Raw genomic sequence first — 19,889 nt, 5'->3', positions numbered from 1 at the left:
TGCCTCCTGGCCGATTATTCACAGTTCAACAATTGAAGGACTTGTTATATTCATTGCCCCCACCAGTAATTCGAACTGGGGATTATAATTCTCATAATTTAATTTGGGGTAGTGATCAGCTGGATGAAAGGGGTATATTAGTCCAGTCTTTCATAGATAATTGTAATTTAAATATTATAAACAATCCAATATATCAAACTCACCTCTGTGCCAGAGATGGAAAACTTTCAGCAATAGATCTTACTATCACTAGCCCCCTATTACAAGCCACAACTCAATTGTACACTTACATCAACTATAAATGTGCGCAAAGAGGTGGTGATTTTGACCCGCCTTCGAATAGGTCATACGCGCCTGATCCACGGTTACCTTATGGCTCGCGATCTTCCACCGTTATGCCAAACTAGCAGAACAGAACTTACAGTTAAACACATTTTGACTAAATGCCGAGCATATAACTTCCTCAAATCGTTATACCAGATGATCTCCATTTCATTTTGCAGGATAACAAACATACCATAGATAGAATTTTTGAGTTTATACATCATTCCAAGCTCTACCATAAAATTTAATCAAATTTTACTACAGGTCTCCACGTTGCAATAGTTTCACAGTTCAAAATAATCGTAGCCATGGATCAGGACCCTTTCCGGGATCAAGAAAGGAGTTGATAAGAAAGTTCAAATATGAAATAAATTTTTCTGTAAAATCTTATTATTAGCATTTTTAAAATTATTTTCACACCTTGATCTATTTTATCACATTAACTTTTCTTCTCATCTTGAAATTTAAATTCTAAAATCCTGAGCAGTTGGAGCTTATTATTAATAATTTGCTATATATATTTTTTTTTCAAAACACCGATTAATAATAGAGTTGAAGCAGCATTTGAAAACAAAATAGATTGTAGGGTCTTCTGTTTATGGCTGGCAGGTCATTGTGGGATCACTAGCTATTAAGACTGGTTAAATCATAACATCATCAACATGTAAAGATTTTATTTCTTGGATCAAAGAAATTGGATGATAAGACGAATGGTTCATCACGAGAGACAACAAGTTAAGAAAGAATCAACCAGAACAACCAGAAACTTGAATCTGCTATGTAGAGAAGATGTAGTATTAATCCTTCTTTGGTTAGGCCATACTTGACTCACATACAGTCATCTCATACAAAAAGAAAATGCACTGGTGTCGCTACTGTGGAAACGATCTCACCGTTAGGCACATTCTCACTGAATGTAGTGCTCACGAATCACACCGATTCTCTTCAGATTTACAGGAGATGATGAGCGAAGACCCCACAACAATATCAAAACTTTTTCACTTTTAAAAAATAATTAATATCCATGACCACACATAGTCTAACTCTAATTCCAGCATGTATAAGTGGATGCATAATTTAATATAATAATTTACTCACTATATTAATTCTAATTGTAATTTTATAAAATGTACAATGTAATTGTAAATATGTAAATGTAATTGTAAATTTGTAATTTTAATTTTGTAACTTTCTCACTTTGTAAACATATCAATTGTAATCTACCTTGCAAATTCAGTGTATATAGCAGTAAGATATTATTTGTAACTCATAAAATATTAGAAAATATTTTATACTTTACATTTTACAAGATATGATTTATAACTTTTTCCTACTCTAAATCATTGACAAAGCAGCATTGTTTTTGATATAAAATTAGAATTTATGACTTATGCAGATAGTTTGAACATATTAAATATACTGTTAAAAAAAAAAAGAAACAGTGAATTATATAATGCAGAATAGAGGGACATATTCCCAAAACGTCCCAAAAAGAGAAAAAATTAAGAACATTGTACTTTTATTCTAAATTTTTTGACCGAAAGGTAATTATAATTTTTAAACATTTAAGAAAAAGTGAAGGCCATATAATGAAATAAATTAATCAATCATTCAGGAATCAATGCATTCTAATACCCAACCTAATAAAGTATATATTTAAATATAATCAGAAAATGTATAAGGGAACGTGTCCAATAATAAAAGTTATTTTCATATGAAGTACATATTAGGATGACGGGGATTTCAGGAAATGAGACAACAGGTAGTTTCTGTGCTAAAGTTAATAATGTAATATGTATATGAGGCATAGATGGAATCTCTACTAACTTAGCCTTCCGGTGGTTTAGCGATGAGCTGATCCGGGATTAGGAGTTCGGACCCTAGTTGAGGAATTAACTCTGACCTCGGAGGTCCGTGACTAAAGTGAGCTCTAATCTAATGATAGGCCGGGGGAATAATTCCACCATTTAGTATCGGCTGTCACAGCTGCTAATGGATGAGGCGATGTGTTACACCGATAAACGGCTCTGATGAGCTAATGCCTTGGTTACGGGTTTGTTCAACATTATTCCCATCAACGTCTGGACTAGTCTCTCTGTCATGCGCTGTTGCTTAGTCATATTAAGCAGGGTTAATAATAATTGGGAATAATAATTTTCAAATATGTGCTAAGAAATAAGCCGAGCATAACATTAGTTAAAAAATACTAGAGATTTTTCCGTTAATGGTTAGACTACTAAGTTCAGATGCACTGGGAGAGAGAAATATGGGGAAATGGAGGCTGGAAAATTATACGATAATGTAAACAGAGCACTTGTTAAAACATTAGAAGAGAAACTAAGTACTATACGGCTCTAAAAATGCAAAAAGGGAAAGTGTTCCATCCGAAACAACTATGGCTTATATTTATACTAAAATATAATAATAACATCAGCTATATGTTATAATAGTAATTGTTAAAAGTATATAACTCTTTCAAGTATTTCCAGTATATGTACATAATCATATTATCACTATATCCTCAAACCCTCTAAAAAATCTGTAACTAAGGGTGTACAATACGATGATAAAGCCATATACAGCTGAGAGATCTGGACTCTAACAGGTACCCTAGAAAGCAGAATCGAGAGATTTGCGTTCTGGGATCAGAGCCTTAACACATGAAGGAGAAGATCTAACAGTGAACTGATTGCAGAGACTGGTCAGTCATCTCATGATATGAAGGCAAGGAGGTTAGGATGCACGGGACATGTGGCTCGAAGCAATCCATCAGGACGTCTCTACACAACACATATAATTGGCAAGAGACCACGTGGGAGGCCAAAAACCAGATGGAGACATAATCAACAAAGATGCGAAAGAGCAGCAAACTGGAAAGTAGTAGCCCAAGATAGGCAGACGTGGAGAAGGCTGGTTCAGGCGGCCAAAGATCTACAAGGTTTGTAGAGCCAAACGAAAAAAATATCTGAAAAAACTTATGTCAAGATTTTACAGTCCTGAAGAATACAAACAAATAGACCGAAACGTCGGCGCATATTAAACAGGCACATACTATCAAATTTTAGATTTAATCTAGAGTCAACAATTTCTAAATTAATATTTTTTTTCACAAACGCAGATTGGTATAATAGATCTTGGATGCCAATAATAGCTAGCATATACTGTCTCAGTTTTAAATGAGAGATGATTCAGGCCTGCGGAACCGAAATTATGACACCAACTAACAAACTAAACCAGGGGTGTTCCGTTTAAACATATGGTTAATGAGCCATGCCAGTGCCCCATGTAACCGAGGAAAAGAAAAGTCACTCACACTCGCTAGCGAGCTTTAGCCAGAGGCGGTCTTCCTTCCACCTCAATTCTGCCAATAAATAATGAGTGATTAAGAACACTTCCGAAGAGCCCTCCGATAGTCGAGGAGAGGGTAGATGAAGGAGACGTGGAAGGCAAGAAACAGGAAGCATGAAAGCATGGAGTAGGTCCACATCTTTCCATATAACTAACACCATAATTAATAATTATTATCATTAAACACCAATAAAAGTTGATTTATGACAATATATATTATTACACATTTGTATTATATCTATATAAATGGACTATCTCTAACAATAAATGTTCTATTTCGGCTACCCTTCATACTTAATAACCATAGATTTAGTGTTTAACAATTCTCTTGTTCAACCAATCTATAAATAAATTCTCTTTCTGTCACCTTAGCCTTATTTATACAGTGGACAGTATAAAATTTCATACAGTCCACTTCAAATTCAACCAGCCAATAAAAAGTGAAGGAGTGCCTGGCTGTCTTTGAGTTGAATGAAGGCGCATTTCATACAAGAGGACTGACGCAAAGTAGGAAGGCAATACACAATTCTTTGATATTTTAAAAGATGGAATAGAATGGACGAAGAACATCCATTTTTATCAAAATACAACTATCTCCGAATTAATAGCAGTAACTAGTTTGATAGAACCTTGTTTTGTTGATGCAAGGCAGATCCTTCTCAGAGATTGACTTTTATTTTTTGGCAATTAAATATATTTTTACTTAGTATTCAAATAATCACTACGTACAAGTAAAATATTTAGGATTATTTTTACTTTTATTGTAAATATATTGAAACATGAAATCGATATGTGAAATATGTAAACAGAGAAATTCCCCTAAACATTTTATCTATTAAGGGCCGACCAGATCTTTTCCTCTGGAATATTCTACTCCACTTGAGGATAAAGGGGATAGGGATAGACCATTAAGTACGGCGATAGAAGAGGTCGGAGGAGCATAGAGGTACAGAGAGTATAGTATACTATATCTCGATAAGAAGAGGGAGAGATGCGCGATAACACAGTTTGGCCATCCCCTAAAATCAATGGCCTCCTCTGCTCCACCTGTTTTATTACCATTACCTCTTTCCACTCAATCTAATCCCGTCCTCTCTCAATTCCTAGTCTATAATTCTTTTATCAACCCTCGCATTTTCAATAAAGCTTTCATTTTGTGGCCGAGGTTTTTATCCGGGTTCATTACCCGTATAAACCAGTATTCTATTGATTCAATATTTATGGAGTAATTAATAAACTTAATTAGTAGTTAAGAAAGTAAATTAAGTGGTTATAAGGTAATTTAATCCAACCAACGCAATAAAATAAAATAAGAAACGATCAAACTTACGATTTCATTATTTAGTTTTAATTAATAGGTAAATAAAATCATATAGAAATGCTCATGATTAATGTAGTATTTACATAATTTATTATTTTTTACTGAGTAATATTACATTCTGTCAAATTTTTAGACATTGGTAATATGGATTTTAGAGCACATGCACACAATATTTAGAAATATATAAATTAAATGAAAACAAAATAAGATAGATAAATAGAAGAGTAAAAAAAATTTAAATAATATCTTTAAAAAACAATCCTTCATATTTACACTCAGCCTGGGAAATTCCGAACCGAGCTTCTCCCACTTGTGGAGGAAAGATAAATACTCTGAAAAATCCCGGCGCTTCTCTTTCAATCGCGTGACTGGTATTAAAAGTCAGCGGAGGAGCCTACACTAGACTATATGTTACAATTTACATATTAGGTGCTAATTTAAATAAAAAAAATAACATTTTTTAATTCCATTATTAATAATTTGAACATTTTAAATATTCATCTTCATTCATAAAAACATAATGCATCACAGTATTTACGATACCCAATCCTTTTGAAATAAAGCACCTAGTGCTATCTCACCTTACTTGCAACTTCCTCTTTCATAAAACCAGATGTCGAAGGTGATTGCTGCTCTATAAACATTCTTTTATATTTGTCACGTGTGGTGTTTGGAATCATTATTTACTGCTTACAACTGGAACGTACCCCTTTAGCTCTTTCCAACACTCCCATAAAAAACCCTCCTTCCAACTTCTCTTCTATCTCTTGTAATTTTTTGTAATAGATATCTTTTAATTAAAAATATATATTTACATTTTCAAAAACAACAGTTTGTAGTAAAAAAATTTAAAAAATAAAAATTTATTTTTTCGTATAATTTTTATTCTTTGAACCTATTGATGAAGTTTGTCAGAGGGTGCGGTCAGCAAAGAACAACATAAATAAACAAAACCATATTTATTTATTTTATGCCGACGTTTCAACCTGAGTTTCAGGTCATCATCAGGGCTATAGAACAAAAGAGATAACAACATTTAGAGAAACATACAATTGGAAAGGAATAGTATACAAACAAATTTAGAATTATACAAAATATTAAATTAAATCATAAATGATAAAAAATTGATAACTGATAATTGAATAGTACAAAATTTTAATTGATTGACAATTTCAATTACTATTCCTTTTCAATTGTATGTTTCCCTAAATGTTGTTATCTCTTTTGTTCTATAGCCCTGATGATGACCTGAAACTCAGGTCGAAACGTCGGCATAAAATAAATAAATATGGTTTTGTTTACTTATGTTGTTCTTTGCTGACCGCACCCCCCGACAAACTTCTCCAATCATTAATCTACGGTCAAATATCTACACCTCATTAAAAATAAAATAAAATTGTAGAAAAAAGTAAGGATTTTCGACTAGAGATACAATTACTTTTTTTTTTTAACCACTGGGAATAAGATGTTTTTTCTAAATCTAGTCTTATGGCATGTCTACACTATACGGGAGATTTCAGATTCATAAGCATTGTTGTTCTTGTGATAGATTTGTCCATTTGTATATTAAGATTACCATGTTCATAAATAGCATAGGTTCAAAGATTTTTCTAGGTTAAATCTGTACTTGAGAGTTTAGCAAAATAGGTTTTGACACTTACGCTATGAAAAAAAAATTGACTGCTAATGGTTATGTAATCAATAACCAAGAAGATATAAAGGTTCAAAACCAACAGCTTCATACTATATTTATTCAAGTATGACATTTTTAACTAAACCCATAAGTTCTAATATCCCAGCCCACGCTTTTCATATTGATGAGCCCCTGGAGATTGGACATGAGGGACTCCCACCAACGACAAGCCAGGGCTTGACAATTTTGTAATTAGGATAAAAAGAAGTGACTTTTTATAAATGATGCCAGAGGGGATATTTTTTAATTAATATGAATTTCTTTCATAACTAACCCGGGATTAATTAAACTCATCCCCTTTCCCCTTTCTTCGCAGGCTTTGATAGAGAAATCTGGGCTACATTAAAGAGTTTATATTTTTATCTATGCCGCAGTCCCTAGTCAAATTGTCCCATCTGCATAATTAAAATTTTTAATTTTGTTTTTCAAATATCTGACGGAAGACGTCTTCCAACTATTATATAAACTGGAAATAACCAATTTGCTTCCCAAGAGTGCAATTATTATTTAATTGTATAAAATTTAAATTACGAAAAGCTTTGGGGCACAAAAAAAAAAAAAATACAAAATTTAACCAAGGAGGTCATTAAATTTCTAATGTTGTTACTAATGTTGTATTCATAGGCATTTAAAAATACAAAGTGAGTGATAAGGTAATTTAATATTTATATTACTATTTTAGTAATATTAACTTATTTTAGTAAATAAAATTAATACCGTAAGATCGAATATAATTCCAGATTGCTTTTCCCTGTATCCAGTGTAACTTTTAAGCTGTTTACGATTGATGTATAAATTATTATTAGATACATACATTAATGTGGTGACGGCTATAATATGATGAAAATAATGCATACTATTTTAATCCATGCCTCCCTTTGGGCCCATTTTCTAGTCATTTTTCAGCGGGTTAGTTAAAAAAGAGGAGCACTGAATTGTATGTCTAGCAATACTGAATAATGACTCAGTAACTTATCTACAATAGCATTCTTTCTTTTCTTTTTGCCCAAGGAGATGTGGCCTGACTATAATAGTCTGTGCCTTCCTCTAACAATCTTCATTTATTCGGCTCAGATGACCTTTTCAGAACCTCTTCAGCTGCCTCTTCTGGAAAGGATCCATCAAGGCGTGTATTCTAAGGTTCCTTTACATTCCCTTATGTACTACTTGGTCTATTCTTGTTCGACCCACCGTTCTCTGGGATACTTCATTTAGCAGCTGTAACTATATTCGAGTGCTTAACCAGCGGAATTCAACTTTTAATGGTATAAAGAAAGATTAGGTAGACGGCATTTAGGATGTGCAATTCGACATTCTTTTCCATCTGCCTTTTCCCCACCACAGTGTAACCTAGTTAATACTTTAGTCACTGTGCATTTTATAGTGCTAATGTGGTCAATTAAAAACGTTAAAATAATAAATTTAGGTAGTTTTGTTATAATATACAGTTGTTATAATAGGCATTGGTTTGAATAAAAAAAAAAGTAATTAAATAAAGGTTTGTAATGTTTGTATTATTGTTGATTGTAGATTCAATGTAAAGAGAAGGTGGTATCTGACTTCTCAAACAGACAATTATAGCAAGTAGGTTGGTAGATGTCAACATATCACAATCTCACAAGAGAAGATCATAACACAAAAAAAGGCGATCCTTCCCTGCCGGACCCGCCCCACTAAGACCGGGCGGTCTTATATCACTTTAGAAATATTAGCTTAAAACGGGAATAGGAAACTTTAAGATAGTTAAATCGAGGAATATTTAAAAGGCGCCTGAAATTGAGAAACGGCGTGGAGTAGTAGTGAACACAAATAAGTGAAATTTATTTTATTCGTGAGGATGTTACGGCATAAATTTTAGATAAACGAGATACTATAATATAATGATTAAGGATATAATGAGAAGCATGAAAGTATATAGGTAAAATTAACGAAATAAATAAGTTATATTAAAAATTATATAAGTCAAAAATGGTAAGCATTGAAACTAAAAATAATATTGATTAGGGTTTGCTTTGTCGAATAAAATTATATTTTTGTAAACATCATTCATGCTAATACTATAACAGATGCTGATACTATAACAGTGTTATTTCATGTTATTTGTTTATTTTTTTGGTATTTTTTTTTTTTTTTTGTGTGAAAAATCCTTTTTACTTCCCAGCGACACACTCATGTTCTATTTATCGACGTTTGTAACTCTTTACTCCATCTTCAGGACTATACATCTGAAATTCCAGAATCCTTTAGTAGTTAAATAATCAAATATTAATTATTGGAAAAAGATAGCTGACCGTATGAAGTAAAGTGGAATAAATATACAAAGGGATTAAAAAATTAGACAAAATTTTTGATAAATAGGAAAGAAATAGACGAATTAAGTAAAGAACATATAAATATAAATGAATAGGGAACTAATTAATAATAGGAACAGTCATAGAGTTGTAAATATAGAACTAAAGTAATAAATAGTAAAAAATTACTTTTTAGAAATAGTAACCACTATGGTCAAAATGATAATAAATAAATAAATAAATAAATATTATATTATAGATAAATAAATAAAAAGGTGTAAATGATAAACTTATCTGTTTAAAGGGAATGTGGCAAAGGTAAAGTAAGGTAATAGGAGGGTGGGGGTGAACCCTTAACTGTCTGAAAGGTAAGTTATTTTTTATATAAATGTAAACTGGTAAGGTCAAAATCTAGTTCTATATTGACAATTATAATGACTGGACCTATTATTAATTACTTCCCTATTCATATACATTTATATTTCTTAATTTAATTTGTCTCCTTTTTTTTTTGATTTCAAAAATATTTTGATATAATTTTTTACTCTTTAGGTATATTTATTCTAATTTTTTTTGTCACATCTTACGTTGTATCTTTTTTCATTTAGCTCTGACGAAGCCCTGCAAAGTGGGGCGAAACGTAGGTTAACATTAAATAGCTTTTTTACTATTTTGTACCTACCTCGACCAGCAACCGGACAATCTTTTTTCCATCCTCACTATCACTAAAAATAATGTGGTTTATAAAAAAAAAAGGTCGTTTTTCAACCAAATATTATTGTATCTTTGATATAAAATACAATTAATACTCAAAGTATAGTCCATTGTTATCTACCGCCATTAGCCATCTGCTAGCCAAGTGCTCGATCGCAGGCTGATACCATTCTTTGGGATGGCTGTCAAAGAACCCTTGGACTGCAATTTCAACTACTGCAAAATTATACATTTTTTCCCCTTGAAAGAAAATGGACCATGAATCGAAACAAGTAGTAATCCGATGGTGCGAGGTCTGGACTATGTGATGGATGAGGCAGGAGTTCGTACCTATAAAGTTCTTTAAACTTTTTCTTTGGTTCGACGGGAAGTGTGAGGACCAGCATTATCTTGTTGGAACTCCTTTTCGGTTGATCAAAGTAGGATAACGCTCTGACTTTGCTTACAATCTTTCCAGTTGTTCCCAATAGAGTTCAGAGTTCATAGAGCATCAGGAACAAATTCGCGATGAATAACATCTTCAAAATTCCCAAAAAAGCAAAGTATGGATTTTTTTTTAAAATTGCCCCGTTGCACCAACCGGAAAAGTAGTTCGACCGCGATCTAGCTACTGCTCAAGGGTATTCGGATTTCGCTTGTAAGCCCAGTTTTCCTCACAGGTGACAATCTTCCGGTAAAATCTCATACCAAAAGGGTTTCTCAATAAATTTTCACAAATTTCTAACCTCTTAGCTGATTGCTGAGGAGTAAGTTCGTGAGGAACTAGTCTACTGCTCTTTTTCACCTTCCACATGGAGAGTAGATAGCGATTAACAGTATCACACTCGCTGGCAAGTTCGCGAATACTTGTGGAAGGATTTGACTCAGCAGCTTCCTGCAGAATCTCATCAATATCCATTAATGGTCACCCGAAGCCCTTCTTCCTTTCCAAAGTCGTATTTCCAAACCAACACCGTGCAGTGCGCTAGTCAATACACCCCATTATATTATTTTATATTAATGGTTATAATATTGTCGAGTAGACATTACTTTCCCTTTAGATAAAGCTAGCTTGAAGAAGAGTCACTAAGCCCGGAGGCTGGAAATGACCCCTAGAACTGTGTCAGCTGTAGGCCGCTTTTGTTGGGAGCAACTCGTCAATCATTGGGACTTACTAGCGGGACTAGCTCTGTCATGGGGCTAATGGGATGATGTCCCCATTCTCAATGTCAGCTCCAGCTTAACCAAGAGTGGATCAGTATTCCCCTAGCTTTAGAGTCCATTCCCTGGGGTTTTTTTGTTCCATTTAATTTATTTTTGTGGCAAAATATAAAGTGTAATTTTTATTTAAGCCTTTTAAACGGCTTGTAAACTGGCACTATTCCAGGCATAGAGAGGGTACAATATATTTCTCCGTAGAGGTTTTCTGTAAGCACAACCTATTTCCAACTATCTATGGATTTAATTATAAATTATAAATATATTATCTATGTAATAAAAGCCATACTAATAATTTAAAATTAGGCAACGCAAGGAAAATAATATATAAAATGTTTCCATATTTTAATAAAAACAATCACTAAAAAAACGTCCCTAGAACAGGACTCCCCATTTATATTTTGTAAACGCACTAAAAGAGCTTAAAAGATAAAAAAAAATCAGTCTCTTCAGAATACCTTCATTATGAGGATAACTGTTTATGTAGACATGTTTCATAATAAAGTACAAACTAATAAATACTATTAGTCTTGTAGTTTGTACTTGGTACAATTTCGAATTTTTGGTACAAATACAATTTTTTGAAAGAAAAAGTATTAGTTGTTGTAATTTGTAGTTTGTATACTTGTATTCATAGACTGATACCTTTATCTTTTATTATAAAACAGATCTGTGGTATAATGAATTTAGCACACTACCGTTGGAAATTGGTCAGATTATGCAGTTGGAGTTGGGGATTATGGATAAAAAATTAATTTAATTATTTTCTTTTGCCGACGTTTCGGGCAAAATTATAGGCTCATAAGAGCTAAAAAACGAAAGTTTTAACCAAACAATGGTAAAATAATTACTATTATGTTGCGTATGATAGGATTTCCAAATTAAACAGGTGGTGAAAAGAAAGAGTAGAATAGAAGGAAATTAAGTATTTAAACTAGAATCAACTGATAGTGTTAAGATGTTCCCGTAATTAAAAAAGAACAACATTTATTTCAGACAAGGAGTCCTATCTACACGGCTAACAAACCCAGGCGCAAACACAGCGGCGGTAAACGACTGGGAAATATCGCTACGAGATATCAATACCTGACTTCGGATATCAGCGATTTAGTGTTTGTTATGTCTATGTAAATCTAAAGGTGTCAAGTTCTTGTTGATCGGTCAATAATAATAAACCCTACATTATGGCTACGTTTCGAGGCTTTATTGTTACCACAGTCATGCCCTACAGTGGAAAAAAATAGTTTTAAAAAAGAGACTAATTAATAAACACTGAAATGTTTAATAAAAAAATACTTACAATTGTTTCCAAACTGAGTTTTCCACATAAAATTAATTACTAGAACTAACTCCGCAAGGTTTATAGAATACTGAACCAGACTGAAATATAGAAAAGTTTATTTATTTATTTTTTTTAGGGGGTAATCTCGAAACGTTGCCACAGTATAGTTGTTTTATTACTGTCTAATCCTCAAGAACCTCCAAGTCATATATCATTAGAAGTCTAGAAAAAAATTACCAATATGTAAATTAATTAGGGTTCAGAAATGTTTCGAATGACGAACACTTAATAAATATAATTTCATATCAATAAAAGTGCAGATTAAATGGGAAGCTCCATAACGAAAAAGATTGTTCCCCTTTCAAACTAAATCCATTTTGAATCAGAAATAACTCATATTTGGTGCACAAATTCATTTCGTAGTCAACATCTAGCTTCAAATCTTTATAATTCATTGAAAAGAAGCATTCTTCTGAAAATTTCAAATTAGTTTACTTGCCAGAAAATAATTCACAATCTCGGTGTAAAATGATTTTGTCAGAAAATGGATAAAATTTAATTTGATCTTAGATCTTCTCAGATATAAAATTTATAAAATAAACAAACTTTTATTTATAAATTATCGCTGTTAATTTGGTTTTCAGCGTAGGTATTATTATTTAATTTATATTTTAATAAAAACAGATTAAGGAAATATTAAAAATTAAATAAGGTTTTAATAATTAGAAGTAAGTTTTGTACAAAATATTTATTTATCTTCTAGAGGCCAAAACCAACAAAGGTAAATAAAGAAGTACTCAAAGTTATATGTTAAGAATAATTTATATTGTGAAATAAATACCGAAACATTACAAAAACGTATTATGTACAATTACAATTGTAGGCACGTGACGGCCTTGTGGGTTGGAGCAGTTAATATTTATTTCTCGACTGTCCCAAGAAATAAATCTTAACACTTCCACCTCGGTTAGTGCGCGATGGAAACTTTAAAGTAGCCGCCAGGGGTTGGCAAGAAAAACAACAACATTAAATTATTATAACGATTTGGATTGAAATTTATGACCTGGGTAGAATAGCCTGCAAAAAGTTTTAAACTTATTGATGTGAATGTAAATTTGTATTAAAGATTGTCTTTGAGTATGGCCGAAACGTTGGACCTAAACTTAAATGGGATACAATTTAATTTATTTAAACAATATTAACCAGTCTCAAGATAGTGAAAGGATTATTTACGTATAAACTGAACTAGTAGAATTTTAGTTTAAAAGAAAAAATTCAGAAGTGAATTTTAACTATTATAACAAAACTCAGTTGTACAACAAACGGAAACTATATATTTAACAAACTTAATAACTAAAAAAATATATATTTAACCAAATACATAACTATACCATTATATATTTAGCCAACTAAATAACTATACCATTATAAATTTAACCAACTGAATGACTATACCATTATATATTTAACCTACTAAATAACTATAGCATTATATATTTAGCCAACTAAATAACTACACCATTATATATATTTAAAAGAAAATCTATATTGTTTTTCAATAAAAAAAATCATTTACTGTAAATAAAAGTTAATTATCTGCACCATACACCAAACAGGTTTACATGATAATTTATAAAAAAAAAACTTACCCCCTACTCCCATAACCATAGGTCCTGCGTAGGATAGATTGTTTAGGTGAAACCCCCTGGCTTCGTGTTTGATTCTTATTGTCATGTTTCCACGCATTTCTTGTTCAACTGAAAGCTGATCTGCGTAGTAACCTGAAATGAAATTAATTATATGATGATAAAAATACTTTAATGTTTACAACACATTCTATAGAGGTCGCTAATGGATAACTAACTAATAACTAGAGGCTGGATTCGTTCCCTGGTTCCTAATTTCGCCAAACATCGACAAAAATTGGAATTATGGAAAAGCCATTCAAGTAACTCTAACGAAAAAAATTTCACAAATTGATTTTTTTTTTAATGCCTTTAATGATTGTACTCAATTCCCCCATTAAGTACGCCAATATTTATTTATTTTAATTTAATTTAATTATTTTTTAGTTGTTTAATTTATAGTTTAGAATAACCGAAAATTGAGGTATGGCAATTAATTGTCGAATATAATATAATATTATAAGAGTCGAATTGAACCTAATAAAATAAGAACCAATAAACACAAGTGACGAATGTTCTTGGAATAGAATTGACCAGTACCTTTAGGTATCTATGAAAAGCCTCTCAAGAATAAGCTTGTTATAGTTTTAACTTGGATTCCCTCCTTAGTTTTCCACTCTACCATCAAAAATATTTAGTAGTAATTTTTAACTTGGACAAAATTGAATATAACAATCAATTTATGATCAAAGTTTTTCTACATTGACTTATTACAAGTTAGTTTTTTGGTTAACGGTATATTCGTAAGCAAAGTCACAATTGAAAAGCTAAACGTAAGAAAATGCTATTTGAAATTCCGGTGGAATTGAGTAATATTTTAAATACTCCTTTAAAATTATTTAAAGCCATTTTCTTCTACGCAGATCTTCAATTATGCAAAAATGTTAGATTTTTAATCGGATTATTTAATTTTTTAAGTATGTTTGCATAAAAATAGAGAGTATTTAGCGAGTTCAATTTAATTTTAAAAAAGCTAAGAAAGCATTCCATGTATCGATATTATAAATATAAAATTTATTATTAAACATTTTGCTTTTTTTTCTGCAAGAATTTGAATATTTTGGCTTTTTTACTGTACGTTTTCGGTTTTTTACATAAAGAAAATTCGGTATCTAATTATAATTAAAAGATAAAACTTTCGAATATTGAGAGTTGCTGATCAACTTTGGAGAATTAAAATAAAATGGAGAGAGATGTGAATACTAAATAAATAAAGACATTAAAAAGAACACTGGCCTTAACCATATAAATCAAATGTTAATTTGTCCAACTAATATTTTACTATATGGCATATTTTTGTACTATTACTTTAAAACAATACAATATAGGCCCGAATTATGGAAAATGCACTTGAACCATCAAAATCTCAACACATAACATCTACTCTCATACTCGAATACAACTTCATGATTAATTTTGATAAGCACAAATCTCACAGATAAACGCATTCCAATATTTTGGATTTAGACAAATATTTAGATCCTTATTAAAAGTTACGGAGTTAAAATCCGTTTATATTTCTATAAATATGTTGTACAGAACCAAATTGGTTGTCTATACAGACCAATAAATTCAGAGAGGGGGGGCCAGTCCTTCTCTTTGACTTAATTTAAACTCATTGAATACAATCAGCATTTGTTTAAAATTTCATTGCTAATATCATAGAGGAAATACAATAAACATTATTGAAATTAAATGAAATGAATATTTTCTCGACTCTTAAAACGTATTCGCAAGAACATTACCAAAGGTTCCAATCTTAAAACGGAGATCAGTTATACCTACCCCACATAGTGGATCAGAAACGATGGTTAGTATACTAATCCCGCCACCTCAGCAGGTTCTAAAAAAAAACTAACAAAATGATTTTATAACATAAAAATCTGTTTATATAAATTAAGTTGTATAAATAACTAAGCACATACCTTTATTCATATAACTTTGTAATAAAATATATATCTAAAGCGAAAAAAATTACAACAAATCAATTTAATAATAATATACCATAAAATAAACTGATAGAATTTGAAAAAAATAAAATAAATTAACGATTACGAAAAAATTAAACTGTTAACGATAAGACCAGGCATGATAGGTTATAAATGATTAAATATTGTTATAAAAAATATAAAATCCAATAAATTACAAACAATATGAATATAAAATATTCGAATTTCCTAGAAACGTATTAAAATTTTATTTTTAGTATCACTAAAATGTTTCATAGGAATACGTTTCTCGATTTCACGTTCATTGCCTTGTAAGTTTAACTGATTATTTTTTTATGTATATTTCTGATTTAAGCTCTCTGATCTACTTTGGCTCTAAAGATGATTGAGATGTTTGGAACGAAACATTGCAATTTTAATATTATAAAAGTTACCTTAACTTTAACTGATTACCAAACAATCTATATATATCTGAATAAAAATTCATAATTATAACATTATTATAAATATATTATTATCAAATTGGAAACATATGGGTCATACTTAAATTCGATGCTATTTAGGTACACTCAAATAAATAAAGTTCAAATAAAAAGGTTTTTTTTATATTTTTACATTTTAAATAATAGGGTGTATAAAAAATTTAAGATTTCTAAGGACTGTAAATATTTTAATCCTCTTTAATACTTACCAATACTTAATAATCTGTTCTTCAAAAAAAGCCTCAGTTCAGTTATTTGTGTTGAAATTCTCGTAATTTTAAAGCATTACTGGAAGAAAATTTCACAGCCGCTGAAGCAGCTCGTGAAATTATTAGACATGAAGGGGAAGGTGTCCTTGACCAGCGACCTTGCCAGGGAGTGTAGTGTGTCGAAAGATACTGTTAGGCGCGATTGACTCTCCATGCGAAAGGTGAAAAAGAGCAGTAATAATGAGTATTGATTGAAAAATAACCTTTTGTTCCTTTCTTCTCTATCATGGTCACTCCCTAGCCCAAAAAAATTTTCATTGGTGCTATAGAGTGATCGCCCAGGGAGAGACAAAATAATCATTTTTAATTTATGCGCGCAAAAGAAGCTTCAAAAAATAAAAAAAGATAAACATGTATGTAAAAAGGTTTTGAAATACTACATAACTGCATTTGTAATAAACAAAATTTAAGTCTGTGTTGATTTTATTGAGGACATGGGAGTGGCCTCCAATAAAAATATTCGAACACTTCACATATTGTTTTAATTCCTGAATGTAACTGAAGAAGTTAGATTAGGAAACAAACAAGGTTGCCCGGACACCTATCAGGACAAAAATTTTCTTTGTAAATGTATGTTAGCAGACATTTTAATAAAGTACTCGGGAATGACCGAAAACCACGTGGCAGAAGTTCGACCTAAAATATAATTATGCCTTATACTAATCCTTGAAAGGATGCTGAAAAATATGGCGGAATTATTTTTAAATTTACTGCAAAAGCACATGATGCGATTGATAATTCATGTAAGAAACTCAGCTTCGTGATAGGTTTTATATGACATATTTTATAACTATATAGCCATCAATTATTGGAACTTCGAAAAGAGAAGGTAATGCCGGCCTCAAAAAAGGATAATAACAGAATAAAAATCATTTTAATCTAGATGTTTAATCATTTTTAAATAGCCCTATAGCTGAAATAGCATCGAAATTGAAGACTGACTCTTATCATTATAACATGCTCGGTGTAATATTGAAACAGTGGAAGGAAACCATGAAAAGCGACTAAAGGAACTGGGGAGGCTTTATCGTGTTGGAGCAGGCACCCTAAGTAGGACTGATAAGGGACTTTGACTTAGCACTGTGTTCAAAGCACACGACTTAGCGCTGTCATGTGAGAGAGCTTACTGAAAACGGCGACAAAAACAGAGCCTTGGAAATAATACATTGGGAATTCTATGTCAAAAATGAACATTATCAACGGAAAATGTGTGAATTCATTTTTTGTTTTGTTGTTATTTTTTAAATTAATATTATAAAAAATGGAGAAAAAATAGACGCGAATCCATCAAGTAATGCAACAATGTCGGTAATAGAAATTCCATAAATTTTTTTTTTTTTTAATAACTTTTCAACTTAATAAATACAGGGAGTCTAAAATAGTATTTCAGTCGCTTATTTCTCTAACCCTCCCAAAATAGATAAATTTAAAAAAAAAAGATTAAATGCAGATGAATTGTATACGGAATCCAAAAAGTACAATATACGATAAGAAAAATACTATTTCAAACTTAACCCTATGGGCGATTTGTGAGCGAATTCCAAAACGTATCGAGTTTGATTTTAAAAAAATTACGATTTTTTGAAACTAAATTTTCTAGAAAAATTCTAGATTTTTGATGCAATTGACGAAAATCCCCGACTTTTTCCGGCTAAAAATGTTTAAAGTGGATATTAGTGGCCCATAGCTCAATTAGCGTACTGAGTTATCATTCCTGTACAATGATCGGGTAACCAGCTGGTTCTTTGAATCGGAGAACGCTAGATAAATTTCTGCATCATTTATTGCTACAGTCGATTCGTCCCAACAATACCAACGATCCTCTAGACTAAATCCAATTCTTATCATTCAATCGAACTCTTTCCACCTTTACATAGAATCAGTTAGGGGAGAGAAAAAACCCGTCGGCCCGGAAGACTGGGACAGAATATTGGGTGGGCTCATCCTCCTTAAGAACTGGCGGGCGATCCTCCTAATGAAGGTGAAGGATAAATCGAATCGGATTGGCCCCAACCCTCTCTCCGTCCTTCTCCGATATCGGCTTCTTTTTCACCCTTCAGTTTACTTAGCCTACTTAAAAATTTACTCATAGCATAATATAGTACTTTTATATTTACTTGATTCCTTGTTTACTTACCTATCATGAAATTCTTCAACTTTTTAACAGATGATAATTGGAATTAATGAACTTCAACAAGAATCAATGCAGTTAAAAGGTTTGATTTTTAGTTTTATGTATATCAACTGAATAAATTATTCTGTCTAGGATACGTTTGCAACTTCTCTGACAATTCGTTTTTCCTATTACGGGTTGAGTATCTGAGGTGGGAGATCTATAAGTGGTTGGACTTTCATTTTTTTGTCGACTTATTTTATTTTATTTTTTTCAAAAGTTTTCGCACTATACGTGCAGTGTCTAAGAGAACTGACTGTCGAGCCTCTCTTAGCATGTCTATAGGCACCCCCAGACAATTCATGTCTGCCACTGTTGATTTTGGTATGAGACCATTCGTTGATATTAAGAATGGAGTAGTGGTAACACCTTCCAATTTATATATTCCTTTCAATTCCTGGTATTTCCTCAGTTTTTTTTCCACAGTGGAGCTTATATTATTATCGTTGAGGATCCCAACATCAATAAGTTCCGCTTTCTTTTTTCTTAGGTTTATAAGGAGGATGTCTGGCTTATTAGGCCTCCTGCTATGTACTAAGGAAATACGGCGCGCATTTCCTGACGTGGTTTTTTCGTAGTGTCATTTGATGGTTTGGTAAAGCCTTAGAGCTCAATCCATTTGTCCAAATTGGTTTGATTGTCATATTATTTAATATTTTTTTGTAGTGAATGGGAAGTTTAGAGCGTTTGTCAAGTAGGTGTTGTAGCAACCGAAATCTATGAGCAGTTTCTTGTCGTTTCAGTCTTGTATGTGAAGATGGAGTCCTAAGTAGCGAATCAGTTCCACAGGCGTTAGTGAAGTATTTAATTATATAATTAAGTATTTTAATTCTCCAGTTTTGACACCATTCTTCAATGGGTGTTAAGTGTGTTTGTAGAGTTTGTGATACATTAGTAGGGTCATTGTTAACAGACAGTACAGATGTGTCATTAGTGTTGCTAGGACTGTGTTAGGGTGGGTTGGGATGTCAGTCCGCCATGGGATATATGGGACCTTCGTCTTGCCGTGGACAGACAAAGGATAGGAAGGGCTCCAGGACTAGATAGCATAGATGCTGCGATCCTAAAGAACAGTGCCCCTTATACTGAGGAAGAGCTATTGGATATATTCAATGAGTGCCTGGATAAGGGGTACTTTCCAAACAAGTGGAGGATCGCAGA

The 19,889-nt window shown here is 31.9% G+C and overlaps 1 protein-coding gene across 1 annotated transcript in view; it reads right to left on the bottom strand.

Annotated features, from left to right (window-relative positions):
- LOC106677391 (uncharacterized) overlaps positions 1 to 19,889 on the bottom strand; it is a gene marked incomplete in the record, with an annotated part of 141,636 nt that overhangs the window by 4,338 nt on the left and 117,409 nt on the right. The window contains 1 exon segment of the mRNA XM_067045595.1: positions 13,820 to 13,951. Coding sequence (XP_066901696.1) covers positions 13,820 to 13,951 — 132 coding nt within the window.

Source organism: Halyomorpha halys, unplaced genomic scaffold (genome assembly GCF_000696795.3).
Source record: "Halyomorpha halys isolate HHAL.00 unplaced genomic scaffold, Hhal_1.1 Scaffold98.1, whole genome shotgun sequence".
Taxonomy (NCBI): domain Eukaryota; kingdom Metazoa; phylum Arthropoda; class Insecta; order Hemiptera; family Pentatomidae; genus Halyomorpha; species Halyomorpha halys.
Note: the sequence above shows the minus strand (reverse complement) of the source record. Positions and strands in the feature narration are given on the sequence as shown.